We start from the raw sequence: 22786 nt of genomic DNA, 5'->3' as shown, positions 1-22786 counted from the left end.
GGTGAAAGGTTTTTTCCTCTGGCCAGGAGGGATTTAAAGGTATTTACCCTTTCCTTTATATTTATGACAGACTTCAAAGACAATTTCGCTTGAGTAAGGACTACAGGCTGTACAGCAGTGGTGGGCATCCTGCAGCCCATCAGGGTAATCCGCTGGCGGGCTGCAAGACAGTTTGTTTACATTGACTGTTCGCAGGCACACCTGCCCACAGCTCCCAGTGGCCATGGTTTGCCATTCCCAGCCAATGGGAACTGCGGGAAGTGGCACGGGCAGCAGGGATGTGCTGGCTGCCGCTTCCCGCAGCTCCCATTGGCCGGGAATGGCAAACTACAGCCACTGGGAGCTGCGGGTGGCCATGCCCGTGGATGGTCAGTGTAAACAAACGGTCTTGCAGCCCACCAGCGGTTTACCCTGATGGGCTGCATGCTGCCCACGGGTTGCCCACCACTGCTGTACAGATTTGGCCCATTATTTGGAAATGCCCTCGTAAACATAAAAGGTTTCTTTGTAATGTACAAGAGAACCTCAGAGTTACAAACCCCTTGGGAATGGAGGTTGTTCGTAACTGTGAAATGTTTGTAACTCTGAACAAAATGTTATGGTTGTTCTTTCAAAAGTTTACAACTGGACATTGACCTACAGCTCTGAAACTTTACTGTACAGAAGAAAAATGCTGCTTATAACCATTTAAATAAAACAAGCACAGAAAGTTTCCTTACCTTGTCAAATCTTTTTTTTTTTAATTTTCCTTAATTTTTTTTAGTAGTTTACGTTTAACACAAAAACAACAAGGAGTTGGGTGGCACCTTAAAGATTAACAGATTTATTTGGGCATACGCTTTCATGGGTAAAAAACCACTTCTACTCAAGAAAGCTTATGCCCAAATAAATCTGTTAGTCTTTAAGGTGCCACCCAACTCCTTGTTGTTTTTGTGGATACAGACTAACATGGCTACCCCCTGATACTTGACTACATTTAACACAGTACTGTACTATTCATTATTTGCCTTTTTTTTTTTTTTTGGTCTCTGCTGCCTGATTGCTTACTTGCGGTTCCAAATGAGATGTGTGGTTGACCGGTCAGTTCGTAACTCTGGTGTTTGTAACTCCGAGATTCTACTGTATTACCTTCTATAAAAGTATTTACTTATTTTTTAAAGTAAAATTAAAACATTATTTGATTTAATATAAAAGACTTAAATTCTTCCCCGAAGGGATCTGTAAAAAGTTAATATATGAACTTTAACACTTGCTTAATAGGATTTCTACATGTACCTCAATGGACCGTTATGATAATATTTTCCTCTGCTCAATATTTTTTCTATTTGCTTTATCAAACTTTTCTGAGTAGAGCATATTATATATTGATTTATAATTAAAGAGATGATTTATCATAGCAAATCTTTTCTTTTAGATCCTACAGTGCCAGAAAGAGGGGAAAATATGCAATAGTCATTAAACCATGTTACATTTTAACAGATGTAAATAATATTCAATGAGCCAACTGAATAAATACTCCTATGTTACTGTTTCCCTAGCTCTACAGTTCATTAAAAATGATTAGTTATTATGCTGCTTCAAACTGGTGCTTTTAAATAATTCTTAAGACAATGGTTCAAAACTTGGATAATGTACTTATGCATTTTCTTTCCATAGAGATTCTATGGTACAGTTTGATTCATTTAAGATTTTTACTTTATTTCACTCTATGCTTTCTTTCACATATAGTGCCACTCCCCCGTCAGTACAACCTACTCACAGTAGCACTTAACTTCAGAAAGGGGAACTATACAAAAATGAGGAAGCTAGTTGAACGGAAATCAAAAGGTACAGTTACAAAAGTGAATTGCCTGCAAACTGCAAGGAAGCTTTTTAAAACCATCAAAATAGAGGCTCAAATTAAATGTATCCCCCAAAATTTAAAAAAAAAAAAGTAGTAAGAGGACAAAAAAGTGCCACAATTGCTAAACAAAGTAAAAGAAGTGATTAGAGGGAAAAAGGCATCCTTTAAAAATGTGAAGTCAAACCCTACTGAGGAAAACAGAGAGAAGCATAAACTGTGGCAAGTCAAGTATAAAAGCATAATTAGGCAAGCCAAAAAAGAATTTGAAGATCAACTATCAAAAGACTCAAAAACGAACAGTAAAAAAATGTTATGTGCATCAGAAGCAGGAAACCTACCAAACAATCAACTGGGCCACTGAACGATCAAGGAGCTAAAGGAGCATTTAAGGAAGATAAGGCCATTGAGGAGAAGCTAAGTGAATTCTTTGCATTGGCTTTCATTACAGAGGATGTGAAGGAGTTTGCCACTTTAGTCATTCTTTTTAACTGGCAAAACTGAGGAACTGTCCCAGATTTAGTTGTCAGTAGAGGTAGTTTTGGAACAGATTGATAAATTAAACAGTAATAAGTCACCAGGACCAGATGGTATTCACCCAAGAGTTCTGAAGGAACTCAAATGTGAAATTGCAGGACTACTAACTGTGTCGTGTAACCTATAATTTAAATAAGCTTCTGTACTGGATGACTGAAGGATAGCTAATGTGACACCATTTTTTAAAAAAGGCTCCAGACACAATCCTGGCCATTACAAGCCAGTAAGCCTAACTTCAGTACCAGGCAAACTGGTTGAAACTGTAGTAAAGAACAGAATTATCAGACTCATAGATGAAGGCAATTTGTTGGGGAAGAGTCAACATGGCTTTTGTAAAGGGAAATCATGCCTCACCAATCTATTAGAATTCTTTGAGGGAAGTCATGTAGACAAGGGTGATCCAGTGGATATAGTGCACTTAGATTTTCAGAAAGCCTTTGACAAGGTCCCTCACCAAAGGCTCTTAAGCAAAGTAAGCAGTCCTGGGATAAGAGGATAGGTCCTCTCATGGATCAGTAACTGGATAAAAGACAGGAATCAAAGGGTAGGAATAAATGGTCAGTTTTCAGAATGGACAGAGGTAAATAGTGGTGTTCCCCAGGGATCTGTACTGTGACCAGTGCTGTTCAACACATTCACAAATGATCTGGGAAAAGGAATAAACAGTGAAGTGGCAAAATTTGCAGATGCTTCAGAATTACTCAGGATAAAAGTCCAAAGCAGACTGCAAGGAGTTCCAAAGGGATTTCATTTCACAAGACTGGGTGACTAGGAATGAGTTAATTGCATGAGTTAACTGTGATTAATTGACAGCCCTAATAAAAAGGACCAATTAAGAAAGGGATAGATAATAAGACAGTATATATCATAATGCCACCATATAAATCCATGGTACGCCCACACTTTGAATACTGTGTGCAGTTATGGTTGCCCCATCTCAAAAGATATATTAGAATTGGAAAAGGTACAGAGAAGGACAACAGAAATCATTAGGGGTATGGAACAGCCTTCATAAGAGGAGAGATTAAAAGGACTGGGACTTTTCAGCTTGAAAAAGAGATGACTAAGGGAGAATATTAGAGGTCTATAAAATCATGACTGGTGTGGAGAAAGGAAATAAGGAAGTGTTATTTACTCCTTCATATAACACAAGAACCAGGGGTCACCCAATGAAATTAATAGGCAGCAGGTTTAAAACAAATCAAAGGTAATACTTCATCACACAATATACGGTCAATATGGAACTCGTTACTAGGGGATGTTGTGAAGGCCAAAACTACAAATGTGATCAAAAAGAATAGGTCCATCAATGGATATTAGCCAAGATGGTCAAGATGCAACCCCAGGATCTAGGTGTCCTTAGCCTCTGACTGCCACAAGGATTACACAATAATTTCCCTGTTCTGTTTACTCCCTCTGTAGCACCAGGCACTGGCAACTGTCAGAAGAGAGGATACTGGGCTAGATGGGCCATTATGGACCACACCAGTATGGTCATTCTTATGTTCTCATAGGACTTCACATTTTTATCAGTGCAGGATTTTTTAGGCCTTGTACAAACTATATTTCTTTTCTGATCATAAAGCATGTGCTCCCATCTGGATCATATTTTGATACTGTTAAACTTAATCTTTTGCAGAGGTACTCAGCAATGGAATGGGCACTATTTGTTAGATATTGAAATAAATTGTGAAACAGCTGCGATAGCTCATGTTACTTATTTCCCTTCTCAGTGATAAAGAGCTTAAATGCTTGCATAGCACACAAAAATAGAGAGAGACTAAAAAGAAGGATGACTGAGAAAACAAGTAATGTAGAAATGTCTATGATCAGTATTTCAAGAAAGTAAATAATTAGTATCTACATGGAAGTCTATTACACTGCTCTTCCTATGAGTACTCAAGTAATTCCTTAAATCTCACGAGCAATTATAGAATATAGCAGAGTTTTCATTTTAAAAACATTATCATTGTATCAGACTGAAAATAATGTTTTTGACATTATCACCACACTGTAAAACTAGAAATAGCTTCTCAGTCATTTAGTCAAGACAACTGAGCAACGGGAGGTAGAAAAAGCTTCCAAAGCATCAAAAGATCTACAATCAAAGCCATTAAAGAACAGCTAATCTGTTCCAGTTCTAATTCTCTTCTAATGGGTTTCCTTAAATGTACTTTACATCAGTTGTAATTAGTTCAAAATATGGTTACTTATATCCTTGTAAGAACTAGAATGTGTGACTGCATTTTCATCTGTCTGGTTTATACTGTTACTTAAGTCCAATATCACATAGATTTTTAAATCATGTTAAGTATCGCTTATAGTTACTTAGTTGGATTCTTCAATATGATTTGAATTAACCAAGGAATGCTTTCATGTTTCTACTTTGAATATAGCAGCACCACACCAATTTGTTTGAAGACAACAAAGGGTTGATAAGCTTGAAAAGTTATAGTTCTTATCTAAGACATCTCCACTTATGTTTTATTTTGACTGATTTATTAAATTTAGAAACGTGCTTACCAAAATCTCTAAGCACATGGGTAATAATTTTTAAAATGCAAAATTGACAGTTAACTAAATTGACTCAATATTAAAAGACCTGAAGTCCCCACCTCAATTAAAAACAAACCTTGAACCTGTCCCAACCTCACTCTCACAGACAGAAGCACATGTAAACAGATGAGCCTTACACTATGCCCAGAAGTGCAACAAACTTGTGCTTCGTCAAACTATGGCAGGTGAGTTCCAGAGCTGAATGCCTGTCATTGAAAATACACTGTCTGGAGCCCCAACCCATTTAAATCTGGGACTGACTAGCCTGAATGCCTTGGATGACTTCAGCTGGTGGAACAAAAACACAAGACAAGATGCAATCTCTAAGGTTTTAGAACGTCAAAACTAACATGCTGAATTGTATCAAAAAATGAACAGAAAACCAATGCAGACTACAGAGCCTGGATGCCATATGCTCCCTGCCTATACACTATGAGGTACATGTTTGCAGTGTTGTTATAGCAGTGTTGGTCCTAAGATATGAGACAGACAAGCATGAGTGAGGAAATATCTTCCACTGGATGATTTTCTGTTGGTGAAAGAGAAACTTTTGAGCGCTACAGAGCTGTTCTTCAGGTTTGGAGCTCAAAAGCTTGTCTCCTTCACCAACAGAGGTTGAGCCAATAAAAGATATTACCTTACCCAATTTGTCTCTAACTGAGTAAATGGGCAGACACATTTTGCACTAGTTGAAATTCTTGAATGATCATCAGGCCTAGCCACAAACAGCACACACCATAACATAGTAATCCAGTCTAGGAGGTGGTAAAGGCATGGATATCTCAAGATCCTCATCTTAGAGGAAAGGGTTGCACTCTCCTTGCCAAACACCAATGAAAAAAGCACTCTTGGTTATTACTTGATTGTTTAAAAGCAGATGATCGAACAAGACCCTGCCTGGATTACATACTTCAGTTACAAATGATGGGAAATGACCGATCAAAGAGGCACATATTAACATTGCTGTCTCCTCCAGGTATTTTTCCTTGCCAACAAGCATTACTTATCTTCTCTGGATTGAGCTTCAACCAACTAGCTCTCATCCAGGTCCAGATCTCAGTTTCTCTGCTCTCTGTCTAGCTTTCCCATCAAGACCTGATGGAAGTAGGACAGAGCTGAGTATCACCCACATGTTGAGGACACCACAGTCCATATTGCCATACTCCCTCCTCCTTCTCCCCAACTTCACCTCACACCTCACATTGTGGCACCTCACACGAGCATGGGACAGAAAAGCAGTCAGGGTCTCTCAGACAAACAAAAAGAGTGCCATTCAAGCAGTATCACTTCCTGCTAGGGTCCACAGCTGTGTCAGGTAAACCTCATGGTCAACAGTATCAAAGGCTGTTGACAAAGTTCAGAGACTAAATGTTATACCAATAAAATAAAAACCAGCAGGATCTTATTAAAGGGGAAAAGGCAAAATGCCACATTTATTGTGAATACAGAAAGAATCATAGTAAGCAGTTAGCTATAGCTATAACATTCCATTCAATTTCATATTTATTCACACATTCATTCATACACATACACACACACAGAGGTTCTGCAAGGTTGTTATCATAGTTACCAGCCTTAGAGTTGCTCATGCCAAGCCACTGGCCAGGTGGCCTGGACATGAGGAGGGAGCAGGGCCTTGTCAGATGCTCCTGGAAGTTGGTTTGCAGAATCAGACCCCAAAGTTCTCACTTTCTAGAGTCCATTTTTATAGGAATTTCTTCCTATGCCAGTCTATGGGAATTGCTTCATCATACTGTTGCTGAATCAATCAGCAGATGTCACATTCCTGACAGCTCCGTGCTGTCAGATGTTATCTTGTTCTTTGGTTCTCCCATTCTTGAGGCTGTTGGGTGGATTCCAGTCTGCCCTCTGGGGGTCCTCTGGTTATTTCCACTTGACGCCTTTTTCAGCCGAAGGACACTGCATTCTTAGGCTGGCACCTCCCTGAACATTCAGTTATTATCCACACCAAGCATCCATCCACAGACATCCTCTATCTCTATTTTAATCACAATTGTTAACAAAGCTAGATGAATATAACAAAAGGGCGGGGAGTCTCTGGGTGCTGTTTCTATTGTTACAGAGTATTGCTTTGAGTCTTTCTCTGTGCGAGTAGTTGTTGTAACGAAGAATTGCTTTGAGAACAGACTCTTAGAATGTACTAACACAATTAGCAGCTTGCAAGTTTCACAAACAGTACCAAAAACCAAGAGACCTCTTAATTAGTAATACCCTGGAATTTAAACTATGGGGAATCAAACTAATTTGTGATTTTAATACAGAACTTCTTTAGTATGATCCAACATCAGCATTGTCTTTTTTCATGACCAGGAGATGGCCACTGTCTAATCAAACCAAAGTACCCTAGCCACATCTAAATCTACATTAAAAGGGCGCAGGAAATTTGTCAAATCCAGGTGGCTTTTTCACCAAAACCTTCTCCATAACCTCTCCCAAAAACGAAAGGAGAGAAACAGGGCAATAGCTGATGAGATTAAGATTGCTGAGATGACTTCTTGATCTGAAGTTTAGCAAATGCAATTTTAAGAAATGCTAGCACTTTGTTCTCCCTTATCTATTCATCAGTAGTATATCCAGTACACATACAACAGATGATTTAAATACCAAGTGATAGAAATTATTATACAGGCAATGCATTGCCTGTCATGTCCACCAGTTTCTCCCTGGTAGATTTAATTAGCCATTAATAGTATGGATCCAAAATGGCAGGTCACAGCTGAAAGTGATCAAAACTGAAACTCAATGTCAGAAGACATCACCCTTATCCTCTCCTTACCAAGCACAGCCAGTATTGATTTAGCCAGTTTAGGATGAATCTAATTTTATCCATTAGTTTCCCTGTCAACCACTAGGGACAGTTTTGTTGACCAGGACCTGGTGGATGCCATAATAAAAGAGGATTTGTTTATTAAAAAGGTTTAGTGGCTTTCCCAGATCCAACCTTGTTTTTAATTTTTAAAAGCATTTACTGTTTTGGGGAAGCTCAGCCTCCTTTGGTGCTTGCTGTTATTTATTTATATTTTTTTTTAAACCTTCTCAGCAAAGGTGCCTCATCCCTCATACTGTAGTTGTAAATTCTTCCTGACTTTTGTCACCTGGAGACTAATTTATTAAGAAAATAGAAAAAATATAAAGGATCTCCTAGGATAACTTTAAATTGCATTCCTACAGTCCTATTTCTCAAGATACAACTATGTATGAGTTTCTAGCCCTTTGGTATCATGTGTGTAGTTTACAATTTTCCTAAGAAAATAAAATGCAATCAACTTTTCTTGCTAGCAAGTATTACTTTTTCACTGCCATTATCTGGAAAGATGAGTAATAAAGGGGGCAAGTAAGAAACTTAAGAAACAAACATATCCTGCATTTTTCTCTTTGAAAACACGTATAAAATATTTTACCTAGCATAATAATTATCACCATGCTCATTTAATACTAGTAACCATAATGCATCTCTTCCTAAAATAAAATCTTATGTGTAGATAAACATGAACTCTCCAATTTTTTAAGAAAATGTGTGGATCATCAAACAACTATTAAGCTAGAAATGTCAGTCTGTCTTTTCATAGCACCTGATTCTGCACCATTAATATCAACAGGTGTTCTTCCATTCACTTCAATCGAGAGAAGATTGGATTCTTAGCCCTCTTTGTAACAATACGAAAACAGTGTTCCAAACAGGACTGACTGAAACTTATGTTTCAACAGAAAATTGGGTATTTGACAAAACAAAATGTTTGTAAAAACGATTTTATACATGGACTTTCGGCTTTCAACTTTTTGTTGAAAAGCCAAATCCCAAAATATTTTTAGCAAAAATTTTCTGTTCAGATAGGCTGCCACAGTGCCTCATGGGAGCTGCAGTTTGGATGTCTCATGCCCCTGTTCTTCTTTGTTCCCCAACCAGACTACACCTTCCATGAATACACAAGGGCTAAGGATTCTCATGATGCACTACAATGGATTTGTAAAGGGTAGACTGTGGTGCATCCTAGGAAATTTAGTCCAGCTAGGAATCCCTGCCCACAGAGAAGAATGGAGACATGAGGCACCCATACTACAACTACCAGGAGGCACTATGGTGGCATAGAGATTTTCTGTTTAAAAGTGAACGTTTTCTGTTGACATTTTTCAGCTTTCAATTTTTCACCAAAAAGTTTAAATTTTCCACTGGGGAGTAAGGAGTGGGGGAAGAATCATGCCATGTAGTTAAGTGATCCTTAAGATAGAGGAACCATGGAATCACAGGGTTATCACAGAATTTCAGGGTTGGAAGGGACCTCAGGAGGTCATCTAGTGCAACCCGTGCTCAAATCAGGACCAATCCCCAACTAAATCATCCCAGCCAGGGCTTTGTCAAGCCTGACCTTAAAACCCTTTAACGAAGGATATTCCACCACCCCCTAGGTAACCCATTCCAGTGCTTCACCACCCTCCTAGTGAAAAAGTTTTTCCTAATATCCAACCTAAACCTCCCCCACTGCAACTTGAGACCATTACTCCTTGTTCTGTCATCTGGTACCACTGAGAACAGTCTAGATCCATCCTCTTTGGAACCCCCCTTTCAGGTAGTTGAAAGCAGCTATCAAATCCCCCCTCACTCTTCTCTTCTGCAGACTAAATAATCCAGTTCAGCCTCATACGAAACTCCTATGTTCTATAATCTTGAAATTTTGAAAGCAAAAGTTTCCTCTTTGAAATCAGAGTTGTGTGTAGATATACCCCCAAAGAATTACACTTATCATAGAGAGTTCAAGGCCAGGTGGGACCACCTGATCATCTAGTCCAGTGGTGGGCAACCTGCAGCCCATCAGGATAATCAGTTTGTTTACATCGACCATCTGCAGGCATGGCCGCCCGCAGCTCCCAGTGACTGCGGTTTGCCGTTCCCGGCAAATGGGAGCTGTGGTCCACAGGGACATTCTGGCCATCACTTCCCTCAGCTCCCATTGGCCAGGAACAGTGAACCACGGCCACTGGGAGCTACAGGCAGCCATGCCTGCAGACAGTCAATGTAAACAAACTTTCTCACGGCCCACCAGTGGATTACCCTGACGGGCCGTGTGCGACCCACAGGCCACCCACTACTGATCTAGTCTGACCTCTTGTACATCACAGGCCTCGAAACACCACCCAGCCACCTTTACACCAACCCCACCAATCAGAGTTAGACCAAAGTATTGCAGCCCTCAGGGATGTATAGTATTCTTCCCTGTACTTTCAATACCAAGTTCAAACCCCTTGGTTCAAAACCAAGTTCAAATACCAAGAAAACCCAAGTTTTTCTACTCTTTATGGAAATCAGATTTTCTTCATTCCTGTTGTTACTATTTTTATTAGCCATAATGTTAATGAAGTTATGATGTGGTGTTTAGCTATATTGAAGCACATATGGTAAATAGTTATCACTCTCTTTGTTCATATTTTGCAGTACACTGAAAGTGATCAGAGATAATGTTTTCTAAGCAGAAAAATAATACAACAAAATAATTTATGATATTAACTTTTCCAGATTTTAAATGCTTTAAAATGAAACATTCGCTTTCCCATATGAAAATCCCATGGCATTGATTATAATGTCATTTCTTACATTTCTTATGGATGATAAGAAGTATATGGATATGGTGGTGTAAGCTTCCTTTCTGTCTGTTTTTCTCTTTAATGGCCCATTCTCTTCTTCTACAAGTTTTTCCAGATTTGATACTTTCCTCAGAATGATCATAATTTATTGAGTGAGCCTGGCAACTTAGCACACCCTCCCCTCAGTTCTTTCTCCATAGTCTATTGAGCTTTCTGCCTATCATCCTCAGAGTCCTCAAAGAAAACATATCCACAGTTACATAAATCTAGAGGTTTGACGGCTAGCAGGAAGGCCTGAAGAGTTTTTATCATTATATATCAAACTGCTGGTCTTGGACCATCAACTTGTCTACAGTGGGGGAGCAGAGGGAAAACACACTGTACCACTGTCTTCCCCAAATATTCTTCAGACTAAAAAACAATGTGGGGATGGAAAATATATTATTCCTTACAGATTTTAATTTCCTGACACACAAATTAGAGAAAATAAGCCAGATCCTCCGCTTGTGTAAATTGTCATAATGCATCGAAGTCAATGGAGCTATGCTGATTTAAACCAGCTGAGAAACTGACGCCGTACATCTAGCAAATAAGTACTCGCATGGACATACTTTTAAGGCATTATTATTTAGTTGATACAGCATTTTGAACATGAAAAGCTCTACCTTCTTATTGTCTGTATTATATGTAGCAAATACAATTTGTCCAGTGCTGTAAAAGAACAAATAAGGCAATTCCCGACCCATAGAGCTTACAGTCTAAAAGACAGACAGAAGAAAGAATACACTGTGAAATCCATAGACAGGAATAACTTACGACTATCATCATTGTTATTGTCTACTCACACTTACAATCAACCCAGAAGGAGTGAATTTTTAGATGGGGTTTTAATGAGGAGAAGGTGGTGGCTTTGTTAATCAGGATTGGGAAGCGAGCAGAATGGAAAGAGGCACAAAGATGGAACCAAGAGAAAAATAAGAAGGGCATCAAGCATGGCATTGCTGGTAGAAAGCGGCAGGGGATGAAGGGAAAGGAATAAGAGACAGTCCAAGACACACTGGAACACAGTTCTGTAGGACCTCGAAGATTAAGATCATCAGAGCCTGTTGCTCCAAAACTGCAGCTAATACCATGGTGCTGTCACCTATCTCGAACATTACAGAGTGTTGACAGGGACATTGCATTAAGCGTTTGTCTAGACTCTCCATGTTCCTTGGTTTCCATTTGATCATATTGTCACCAGTCTTTAGCACCCCAACTCTTGCTCAATTTAGAGTACACCACTATTTCCATTTGAGGTCAATGACTAGAGGAAGTTGTCCTGACAGAACCATGTTCTCCAGGATCATCAGCATTTCCCACCATTTTGTTACCTCAAAATACCACAGTGGAAGGTGACAGAGTAAGGGATTTCAGAGGCAAAACTATTTCTGAACTTCAGCTTTTTGGGTGGAGGAATGTGTCCATGCAGCGGGTATCTTGGATCATGCATCTGTTTTTGTCTCTCCTTTCTACTGAAAGCATTCTGCCCCACTGATGGTGGTGCAGTCCCCATGACGCAGTACAGCGACACCATAGGAGTCGGTTTCAAAGCCCCTCTTATGACCCTACAGGCATGAATAAGTATCAATTTTGTACGCATTGCTTGAGCATGACCGTGGAAGTGGAAAAAGGATAAAGGGAAGTTGAATGCAGACATCTTAGTTTTCTTAGGAATAGAGCAAGAGTCAGGCTAACTCTGATAACGCGAGACTTTAAGGCAGGGCCTGGGCAAGTGGGAAGCGAGTAGGAAAACTGTAAGAGATGCTGTTTTGACTTTGTGTTAGATAAGAACGGAATGCAGACTGTAGCAGGAACTGCTGAGAAAAGTAAGATATCAAGAAGGAATATGTATAAACAAGACGCAGCTGTTGATCATTATTGTATGCAACAAAAGGTATAAATGCTTGCCCTAACTGTTTATGTGGTGGAGACCTGCCTAGGAAGGGGGAATCCCCTGTCCGTGCACACTCTCCCCCTTGCAATTGCTTGAGAATAAACTGTCTCTGACTTATTGCAAACAACCTAAGAGTGAAGACTGTGTTTTTCTTCCACATGACCATACTGGGACACAGTACTCCGCAAATGAGTAACACGAGGTGAGACTGGTTGCTCAGAGTGTTTTACAATCAGCTCCCCATTTTGTATTGGACAGTTTCTGGCGTATATAGTTCCTGGAGCTCACTTTCTTTTTCAGCTTCTTCGTGTATTCTTTGTATGTCAGTGTTCAGTCTAATGTGACCCCAAGATACACCAGATGTTCACAGAGATCAAGATTAAGATGAGAAACTTAACACTTAAATAAAACTAAATATTATTACTCTTGTGAATGTATTAGTGTATCTGTAATGATAAACTATGGTTCCTGTCCTAAAGAAGGAAAGATATCCATGGGTTAGTGACCACAAAGGAAAAAATCAGTCCAATATTAACTGAAAATAAACATTTTAATACTTTATGGTGTCTAGGTAACAATTTGTAAAATTAGCTTTCCAGAGTCTTCTCTAGTGAACAGTCTGTACAAAATGAAAATGATCTCAACTTGCACAAATATAAAACTTAGTGACTAAAAACTGGACGAGCCTGGGATCAAAAAGTTACAAAAGGTTCTTTTATAAGACTGCTGGATGTCTACCCACTTTTTGTTAAGAGCAGCTTCCAAACAAAACTCTCATTGACTTCAAATGGAGCAGGAACAGACCCAAAGATAGCAAATGAGCTAGTAATTCAATACATAGTCTGTATAAAACAGTGGGCCACCTCACACTGTGGCATTTGACATTGACCTCTACTTGGAAACTACACAGTTACATGTGTATTTATTTACAATACTAGGCCACCTCTACAAAACTGATGATAATTCAAAATATCCAAAAGCATCAGATCAGCAACATATTCATTGATTATGCACTTTGCTACTTGTGCCTAAACCACCACCATTTTATTCAGGACTAACATGCCTCATGCTTAAATATGTGTACAATTTACTTTTTGTATGCTATAACATGGTGAGTAAATGCATTAGTAAGCCTGATAATTTTATTTAACTGATTTAACCCTTACAAATTTTGTAAATATTTACCCAGATTCAGCAATGTACTTAATTATGTGCCTTACTTTAAGCACGAGTAGTTCCTTTACAAAATTGCTTTCAAAAGGATTCCTCACATGTTTAAAGTTGGGCACATGCTTAAGTACCTTGCTGAATATGGGCCTAAGTTTGACCAATACAACACAGAACAGCTGCACGATTTTTATTTTTATTTTTTAACTATAAAACCGTGCCTGGCACTTCCATTTAATGCATTTGACCTGATTCTCTACTACCCTGCACCTTGTGTAATTTGTTTTAACTAGACCAAAACAGATGTAAAACACTACCAAATCAGAATAAGACCATTTTGCACTGTGTAAAAGAACATACAAGTTGCTAGGCAGTGGAAAATTTGGCTCCTTGCATTTGTACAAATAAACTAGATATTATATACAAATGAATTGATACAGAAAGAAAATATATGAGGTGGTGTTGTGGTATGAAGTTGTTATTGCTGTGAAGCTGGGATAATTGTATTACTCACCAGTAATGGAGGCATGAGTGAATTATGCAGATCTCCCCAAAAAGTGCCAACAAAAGTGTTATACAAAACACATGATCATGTTTTGTTTATGCCACAAATTTGTGTGGTTCTGCTGGATTTTCTATTTGAGTCTCACTCAGCTTTTGTCATTTGAAACATGTTACTGGGGGCGGAGGGGTGGGAGATGCCATTGGTGTGGATGCAACTTGACAGAAACTACAATTCAATATAAAAATCAACTTATATAACCTTCTGCAGTTTACAATATACTAATGAATATCCTCTCTTATGATGGTTTCTGGACCATGTATAGGATACAAATATTATATTACATTTTGTATGCTACAGCATGAACAGCAAAGTAAAAATGTAATGGGTATTAATTGGAGGGCAAATTCAACAAAACTGATGCATTCAATGCAATATTTACACTGTCCTCAATGAGAGCTGAGTATCATGCTACTGTTGATATGGACATCCTTTTAAAACCATTTCGATTTTCCAATAACAAAAATTTAAAAAAGAAAACTTTAGAGAAGCGTGTTAATATTTATTGATTTCACTTTTAAGCAAAACAGTCATCAAGTACTGCAAAAAACAGCTTTTCTGTCATTAGTTAAGTACACAAATTGTCAATATGACTACCTTCAAAAAAATGAGGGATAATATTTATACTTGCTGCATGGAAAATTAAATCCTCTAAGTGTTGCCCTTTACCATGAAAGTATTTTCCACCTCTGTGGTACAAAATCTTTTTTTCTTTTTGATGATAACTGTGCTCCTTTAGAAGGATGCTGTCAAGTCTTTTAGGTCTAAAGTTAGATCTACAAGGTTTATTTTGGTTAGTGAGTATGTCCTACAAAGTAGGATTCTTTGTAAATTTCAATAACAGGTCTGTTCACAAGAAAGAACCTGGCAGTATAGAGGAAAGACTGCGTGACATGCACACATTGCCCACAATCATAAACAAGCCTAGGGCCCTGTGCCTGTTGTTGCTGGGTCACCCAGTGGTAAAGCTGTCATTTTACTAATATTCATGCTATAAGCTTACAGTATGTGACATCAGTACTTCTGCTATGACTCTAACTTGATTATTCTGAGTTTTTTATTCTGAAACATTTGGTAAAACAGCTGCTTTGTGATAAACTTCCAGCAAACAACCTCAGATTCACCAATCCATTCAGCAGAACACAGCTACACTTTCTTCCTGAAAAAATGCAAGCAGAAAATGATAACACTTATGAAACTCTTGTTCTATAGAGAAGTTATGATTAAATGTATGTGATTCACTTTTAGATGGCTTGATGTTTAATTTTTTTGTGCACCCAACCCTGCAACGACTTCAGGGGAAGGTTTAGGTGAGCAAGGAATGCAGGATCAGGCTCACTATTACCCAACTGTCTACGTTTCATTTGAAACATTTGTGGTGTACTTGGTAAATACATACTTAAGACTATTTTTTAAAAAAATACTTGTTACACAAATGCATAGACTTTTTAAAAAGTGTGTTATCTGGGATTCTAGAAATGTCCCTTGAATCAATATTATCAATTAAATCAGTAGAACCTCTCATACTATGTTCAGAGTGACTCAATAACACTCAAAGCATGCTAAAAAGGTTAGGAAAAGCAGCGATTGCTGGACATAGTACTAGCTGGGCTTCCAACATTATAGTTTCAACTTTTTCCATTTTTTAAATATTAAATATAAGCGCTAAGCTACAAACTGGACTAATGGCCACCACATTCCCATTAAAAAAAATGAGGTGGGGGTTCCCAAAGCAGACCAACGTACTATTTCCTCCCCCCCCCCCCACTTGTTAAATAGAAAGTTTGTGGAATTTAATTTTATAAGCATTTTGTGGGCTGAAAATTTAAAATCGATCCAGAGATAAGTGTTATGGTTTGGATATAAACTGAAAATTGGTATTTATTACTGAAATTCAGACACAACCTTAACTAGTATTCCAGGCAGCAAAGCTGTCATTAACAACTTGTATAGAATAGTAACAAATTGCTCTATTATATTTGATCTTTAAAATTCCCATAGCAATATAAAAGTTTATTATATTGCATGTCATCAATGTATGCATTTATAAGAGCCAGCATTATGCATTGCATAAATCCGGAGATCTTTTGTAAGAGGAAGCTGACTAATGGATTTGCTTGTCCAGCTTATTTTGTTAAGCCTGTCATGGAAAAGATAAGCTGTAGTTGCTGAATGCATCCTCTACTGATACAGATCACATAAAATGTTAAAGAAATGCAACACTTTTAACTGACTTAAGGCAAAAATAATCTCAACTCCCAAATATACCATTCGAGCTAATAGGACATAAACTGCAGTTACTGTCCGTCTTCCAGCAAATGCTCACCTAAAATGATTAACATAACACAAGTTCCTGTAGTAATAAGAATACACTGGCGCTGAAATAATTATACCACTTGGATAGGTGGGGCGGGGGAGGTAGAACGGGCGGAGGAAGCAGGGGGGGTTATTCAAAGGCACCTGCCGCTGGAATTAAACTGCTCCAGATAAAGATTTCGTACAATACACGCACTTCGGGACATGGGGAGCTTGAGTACAATTCCATTTCACCCATCGCTTTTTCGTGCACAAAGGGGTTAATCTATGGGGGTTACAAACAACAGTGACACACCGTGGAGTCGCACACACCAGTACCACAAAGTACCTGCGATTGACAAGCAAAAAGCCCCAGCCTGCTCTGGGTGGACTGGCACTTTCTCCTCCCCGCCGCTGCTGTTACCCAGTTTGCTTGGCTGGGAGCAAGGGTGGCAAAGCCCTCCGGCGAGGGTGCCCATGTGCTGCGCCTCCAGCAACAGCGACCGAAATACCAGCCCCTGGGCTGGGCTAGGGGGAGGCTATGCCCAGGGAGAGTCGACAATGGCATTTCTAGGAATGGGTTCCCTGCGCGCAGCCCGTTCAACCTGGCAGACACTAGACCTTCCTCCCCGCTCCAAAGCGCCGGCCACTCACAAGGGCTGGCTTGGGGCGCAGAAGGGTGCGACGAGGAGTCCAAGGGCATGTCCTGTAGGGCACAGTCGGGGGGGGGGGGCGTGAGCGGGGCGCAATCGGACTGGGAGGAAGAGAGAGGTGCAGAGGAGGCAGGAGCGGGGAGCAGTGGGAGGCAGGAAGGGACATAGGGGTGCAGTGGAAGGCAGAAGGGGGATGCAGTAAGAGGTAGGGAGGGTGTAGGGATGCAATGGGAGGTAGGAGCGGGCACAGGGGTGCAGAGGAGGCAGGAGCGGGGTGCAGTGGGAGGGACGTAGGGGTGCAGAGGAGGCAGAAACAGGGTGCAGTGGGAGGGACTAGGGGTGCAGAGGAGGCAGGAGCGGGGTGCAGTGGGAGGCAAGGAGGGACTAGGGGTGCAGTGGGAGGGACTAGGGGTGCAGAGGAGGCAGGAGCGGGGTGCAGTGGGAGGCAAGGAGGGACTAGGGGTGCAGTGGGAGGGACTAGGGGTGCAGAGGAGGCAGGAGCGGGGTGCAGTGGGAGGCAGGGAGGGACTAGGGGTGCAGTGGGAGGACAAGGAGCATGGGAGCAGAGGGACGGCGGGCTGGGGGTCCATGAAGGGGACCAGGCAGCCGGGGGGAGGGGGGGCAGGCACACGCCGCGAGCCGGGGAGCGGGGCTGGAGCCCGGGGTGCTTGCGGCTAGGGGGCAGGGGAAGTCCGTCCTCCGCGGACCCCCAGCTGAAGCGCCACATTCCCCCGCCGCCGGGACCCAGCCCAGCAGGCAGGGACGCGCCCCCCGGCTCAGGTGCGGCGCGGCGCGGCGGGAGGGGGCCCGGCCCGGCAGCACTCACCAGAGGGAGTCCAGGTCCCATTCCTGGAGCAGGGCGAAGTCGAAGCTGTCCATGGTGAGGAGGAGACGCGTCAGCGCGGCTGAGCTGCACCAGCGGAGCGCGCCCGGGGCATCGCCCCCGCACCGAGCCCGCCCCTGCGCCTCCGGGGGCCGGGGCTGCCCGGGGCAACACGCAGCCAGCCAGCCGCGGGCCCCCCCTGCAGCCGCCGCCGCCGCCGCCAGCCGCCCACGGGCTGCTCCGCTTCTCTGCTCGCCGCCGCCGCGCTCCCCTCGCCTCCCTCCCCTCAGCGCCGCGTGTGTGTGTGACTCACTCCGGCGGGCGGGCGGGCGCCCTCCCCGGGCTCGCCGCGCAGCCCCGGGCTCTGCCTGTGCCTGGCAGGTAGCGCTCGCTGCCGCCAGGGCCCGCTTGTAGCCTGCGCCGCCCCCCGCCCAGCCCCCTTTGTTTTCTGGGCACTGGCTCCGTTCCCTGCTGCCTGGGGGGACGGGGAGGAGGAGAGGACGAGGGCAGAGGGGGATTGTGTGTGTTACTTCGCCCCCCCCCCCGACCCCGCGTCATCTCTAGCTGCAACTTGCTTTTCCATATACTTCCCTCCCCCCCCCACCCCCGAGTTCAGGTCCCCTCTGCTCCCCTCCCCCAACGCCTGCCACACCTTTACAAACCAGCCTTCTGCCTCTCTTGGGCTGCAATAGCCCTGGGAAATGATGGGCAAAATCCCAGAGCCACTGATCCTGGCAAATGGCCAGGGGAAGTATCATAGAAGTGCAGGAGTGGCAGGGACCGCAGTCGAGCATCTAGTCCTGTCCCCTGCACTCACGCAGGCAATAGCCCTGTGCTAGGGCCTCCCCCTGGGGGGCCGGATTTCAGGCAGCCTTGTGCACTCATGCTCCAGCTGACACTAATGCCAAGTGCAGAGTCTCAGCACCTCTGAAAATGGATTTTTTTTTATGTCCATCACCTGTAGACTTGAAGAAATATATAGAATAAAAAAGTACCACACAAATAAGTACCACCCAGATAAGATATTGGGAACATGTAGTATCCAAAATATTGAAAAATTTTCAACCAGTTTTGTTGTGCAAGGACACTGCTATTTCAACTTTGGTGCTAACGGTATCTGAGTTAAAGTCAAGGTTACCTAAGAGGAACAGGCATTTGCTTTGTCTTAGGCCTTGTCTACCTTTGTGGGTTTCAGGCATTGGTGGCCAGCCACCACTAGCACCAACCCTGAATGTAGACAAGGTAATTCAATACAAACTGCAATGTCACACTGAAACAGGTTATCCCTGCTTAAAACTGGGGTAAACTGCACCAGTGTAAGTCACTGCCTATAGAGGCTGGGCACTGATGGCTGAAAATCCCCAGCATAGACAAGTCCATAAAATCCACTGGAAACACATTTTTTTAAAAAACCAACATACTTTCCCCTGTAATGTTTGCTTCTCAGATAAACCAATAACCTTAGCCATGATTCCTTAAACTGTGGTTGTGAGAGCTGGCTGGTCACATGATACTGGGTCTTCTGCCTTCTAGTTGCTAAATCACATTAAAAGAAGCTAACACCAAACACTTTCTGAATATTATTTTTCCATCTAAGCAATTGCTACAGTTGCACCAGAGATGTTATATAACCACAGATGAGAAGGGTGGACTGCAAGATCGTGAGTGAAAAGGGAAGTAGTCCATGAGAATCTTTCTGCTCAGATGTGGTCCACTCTGTGAAAAAGTTGGAAAACCATACAACTGTGGTTTATAAGCCTGTCACAAGAGGTTTAGAAATTATGGACCAGATTCTCAGTTCCACTTAGATTATTTTTGCATAGCCAAAGAGGTGTAAAATCAGTGGCAGCTAAAAATCCCCCATTAAGCATGGCCAGCTTTATGCCCAGGGTGCACATGCGACTGCATAGGGCACCCAAAAATTTAGGGCATCCCTGGGTCTTAGTGCCCCTCTCTCCTTTTCCTCTCCCTGTTCTGACCCTTCCTGCAGGATCCCACCACAGCTGGCTGCTGCAGCCTGGTGAGTCTTCCTACAGAGGGGATCTAGTATTTAAAAGTGAAAAAGGCTTCCAGCCTGCCAGACCTATTAGCACAACACTGAAACTCTTAAAGAGCCATTCAAGTGGTAATGAAGCCATTTAACAGGCATTTGCCAACACCCAGGTATATACTGTCAGTTTCTGAATTTACTGACAAAAACAGTTGTGCATTACTGTAATGTTTACTTGGAACATGTTAGTCTACAGGATCTTAGTTTAAAATTTGCTTTAAAAATATTTCATTAGTGTGTTGCTGAAGATTATATAAATCAAATCTCTAAAAAATCCTTGCATAGATTTTTAGATGCACAATCTGAGTATTAATCTTTAGCCTTAAATGGTTGGATCTTCAGATATATAGTTTTTTAACTAAATCCTTTAAAAGATCACCCTTATCTAATATACACATGCGAGCCCAGGCTGCCATCGGGCATTCAGGCACCAGTTTAATAATACTGCATAGGGCCCCATAAATCCTAAGGATGGCCCTGTTTATGCCAGCCCTGCATCCTCACTCTCCCATCCTAGAACAGGAACACGACATGACTCATGGGGAGGCAGAGTTGGAGCATTCCAGAATGGGAAGGCCTGGGCCATAATCTAGCCAGAACAAGTTACAGTAGGCTTGTGAGTGCTCTAATTTGTGCTTGGGGCTGACCAGCCCCTTGCTTACTCCTGAATCAAGGAAGGCGAAAAGGTAGCTTGCGGCCATCTTTGTGTCCATCCCACTAGCTGTGCTGAAGTGTGAGGTTGGTACAACTGAAGATTGAGCCTTATAAATGAAAAAGGTTAAAAATACCTACGTAATTTTTGTGACAAATATTTTACTCTAGATGACAGAATGACTGTACTGTTTTCATGCTCATCTTCCCTGTCTTTGACCACTGCCTGTGCCATCAATTCCTGCTGCTGTTCTTGATTTAACCTAGATTTTAAACCCAGAGAGGAGACTCTGGACCTGATTCTTTACTGCCTGCCACCATGTGCAGTCATTTACACCTGTGCAAAGAGGGTTTGAAATGCTACCAAAATCAGACTGCAAGGCACTGGAGAATTAGGTTGCCTCTATGAGCCCCATTGGAGCTAAACCACCTTACACCTGACCCTATATGTTTCTGTGAAGTGCTATGTACATTTTGGTACTAACAAACAATAATACATATTTCAGCAAGATGCTAATGCATGAGAACCTAAAAGTGAAATTGACTAGACTGTTTCCATCACTCAGGCTGACAGGAATACAAAAAGTAAACAAACAGCATAACCAGTATAAAATGAATTAGATTTCCAAAATCCTTTTGTAACCCTTCTGCCCGTCAGAGTTGGCAGCAACAAGGGCCGGGTTCAATATCTAGGGGTTCCATTCCAATAACACAATGACAGTGACAGTGACCTGGGACCAATATATACCACCCCCGCTGGGCGCCTCCAAGAGGCAATACTTCCCCTCTCGCAAGCACATAGTCTGAGTGTAGCAAAAGTCTTTTAATAACAGAGAGAAACAATGTGGCATTATGTTGGGGAAACACCACCAACAGGATTCATAACACAACCCATGAGCAAAAAAAACCCACCCCAGGCAAATTGGGGCATGCCCTTTTCCCTTTGGTTCTTGAGTCCAGCAACCCCAAATCACCCAAAGTCCCAAAAGTCCAATGCCCCAAAAGTCTCTGTCCCTGGTCAGGGCAGCCCCACAGTTCGAAAGTTTATCTGCGGAGCTTTACCTCCCAACCTGGGTGGAAATGGGACGGGGGTAAGAGGCACCTTACGTGATCTGAAGCTGACCGCCCCATAGCTCCATAGCAGCGCTCCGCTCCGCCAGCCGCCCCACGAACTCCTTCGCTCAGCTGCGCTCCGCCAGCCGCCCCACGAACTCCTTCGCTCAGCTGCGCTCCGCTCCGCCCAGCCAGCCGCCCCACAAACTCCTTCGCTCAGCTGCGCTCCGCTCCGCCCCGCCAGCCGCCCCACGAACTCCTTCGCTCAGCTCCACGGCCCACAAGCAGCTCCTGCCATCCACACACTGCGCTGCGTCGAACTGCTTCACCAGCCGTCCCGCAAACTGCTCCACAATATATCTTCAGGCTCCCCCACTACTTAACACAACACTCAGTGATTTCAGCTCTTAGGTGAATTCAGCTTATAATAGGGGAGCCCCAGTGCTGGTGCACTGTCAGCCCAAAGTGAGCTCAGCAGCCTATAACTAGACTTCTAATGAAATCAAAATTAGCTCTGATATTCCACAGTGGAGAGAGGAGGAAGTGCAATTAGCATGTAAGGCCCTCACTAAGGGGCCCATGCCACCAAGTATTAATACTTGTCCCCAGCCTCTCTCCATTCACACAGTTTTGGAACCCATGACCCTTGCCTAGCGAGTGCTACTTAGTTGATGGTGAATCCCTCCATCATAACAAAAGGCCACGTACAGTTCCAAGCACAGTTCCCATAATCAGGGTAATAACAATTTATTCTTCCTGCCCCAATAACAGAGACACTGGGGATCCCACAGCAGCCAAAGTGACCATTTGGGCAGCTATGGTCTCATTCTAGGCGTGGTGGGTGTGCCTATGCAAATGAGATTGGCCCCTGAAGTTCTTTTCCACAACTTGCCACACCTCACCACCAGATGTCAGGGTGGAGCTCATCCTGACACTGCTTACACTTTTACTTTTGATAACGCAAGATGTTAGCAACATAGATAAAGAAATTTGTTTTAGCTTTTTAAAATTTATTTTAACCCATGAGTCACTCTTTAAAATTTCTTACATATCTATTATTAC

At 42.3% G+C, this 22786-nt stretch overlaps 1 protein-coding gene across 3 annotated transcripts in view; it reads right to left on the bottom strand.

Annotated features, from left to right (window-relative positions):
* The window catches only part of AFF3 (ALF transcription elongation factor 3), a 478017-nt gene extending 459877 nt beyond the window's left edge, over nucleotides 1-18140 (bottom strand). For all 3 annotated transcript variants that reach the window (XM_084641601.1, XM_084641602.1, XM_084641603.1), the window contains exon 1: nucleotides 17974-18140. In XM_084641601.1, coding sequence (XP_084497727.1) covers nucleotides 17974-18026 — 53 coding nt within the window. In that variant the 5' untranslated portion in view covers nucleotides 18027-18140. The remainder of the gene's footprint in view (nucleotides 1-17973) is intronic.
* Between the last annotated feature and the right edge of the window lie 4646 nt (nucleotides 18141-22786).

Source organism: Lepidochelys olivacea (genome assembly GCF_965140295.1).
Source record: "Lepidochelys olivacea isolate rLepOli2 genome assembly, chromosome: 1".
Classification (NCBI taxonomy): Eukaryota; Metazoa; Chordata; order Testudines; family Cheloniidae; genus Lepidochelys; species Lepidochelys olivacea.
This window is presented reverse-complemented; position numbering and strand designations above follow the sequence as displayed.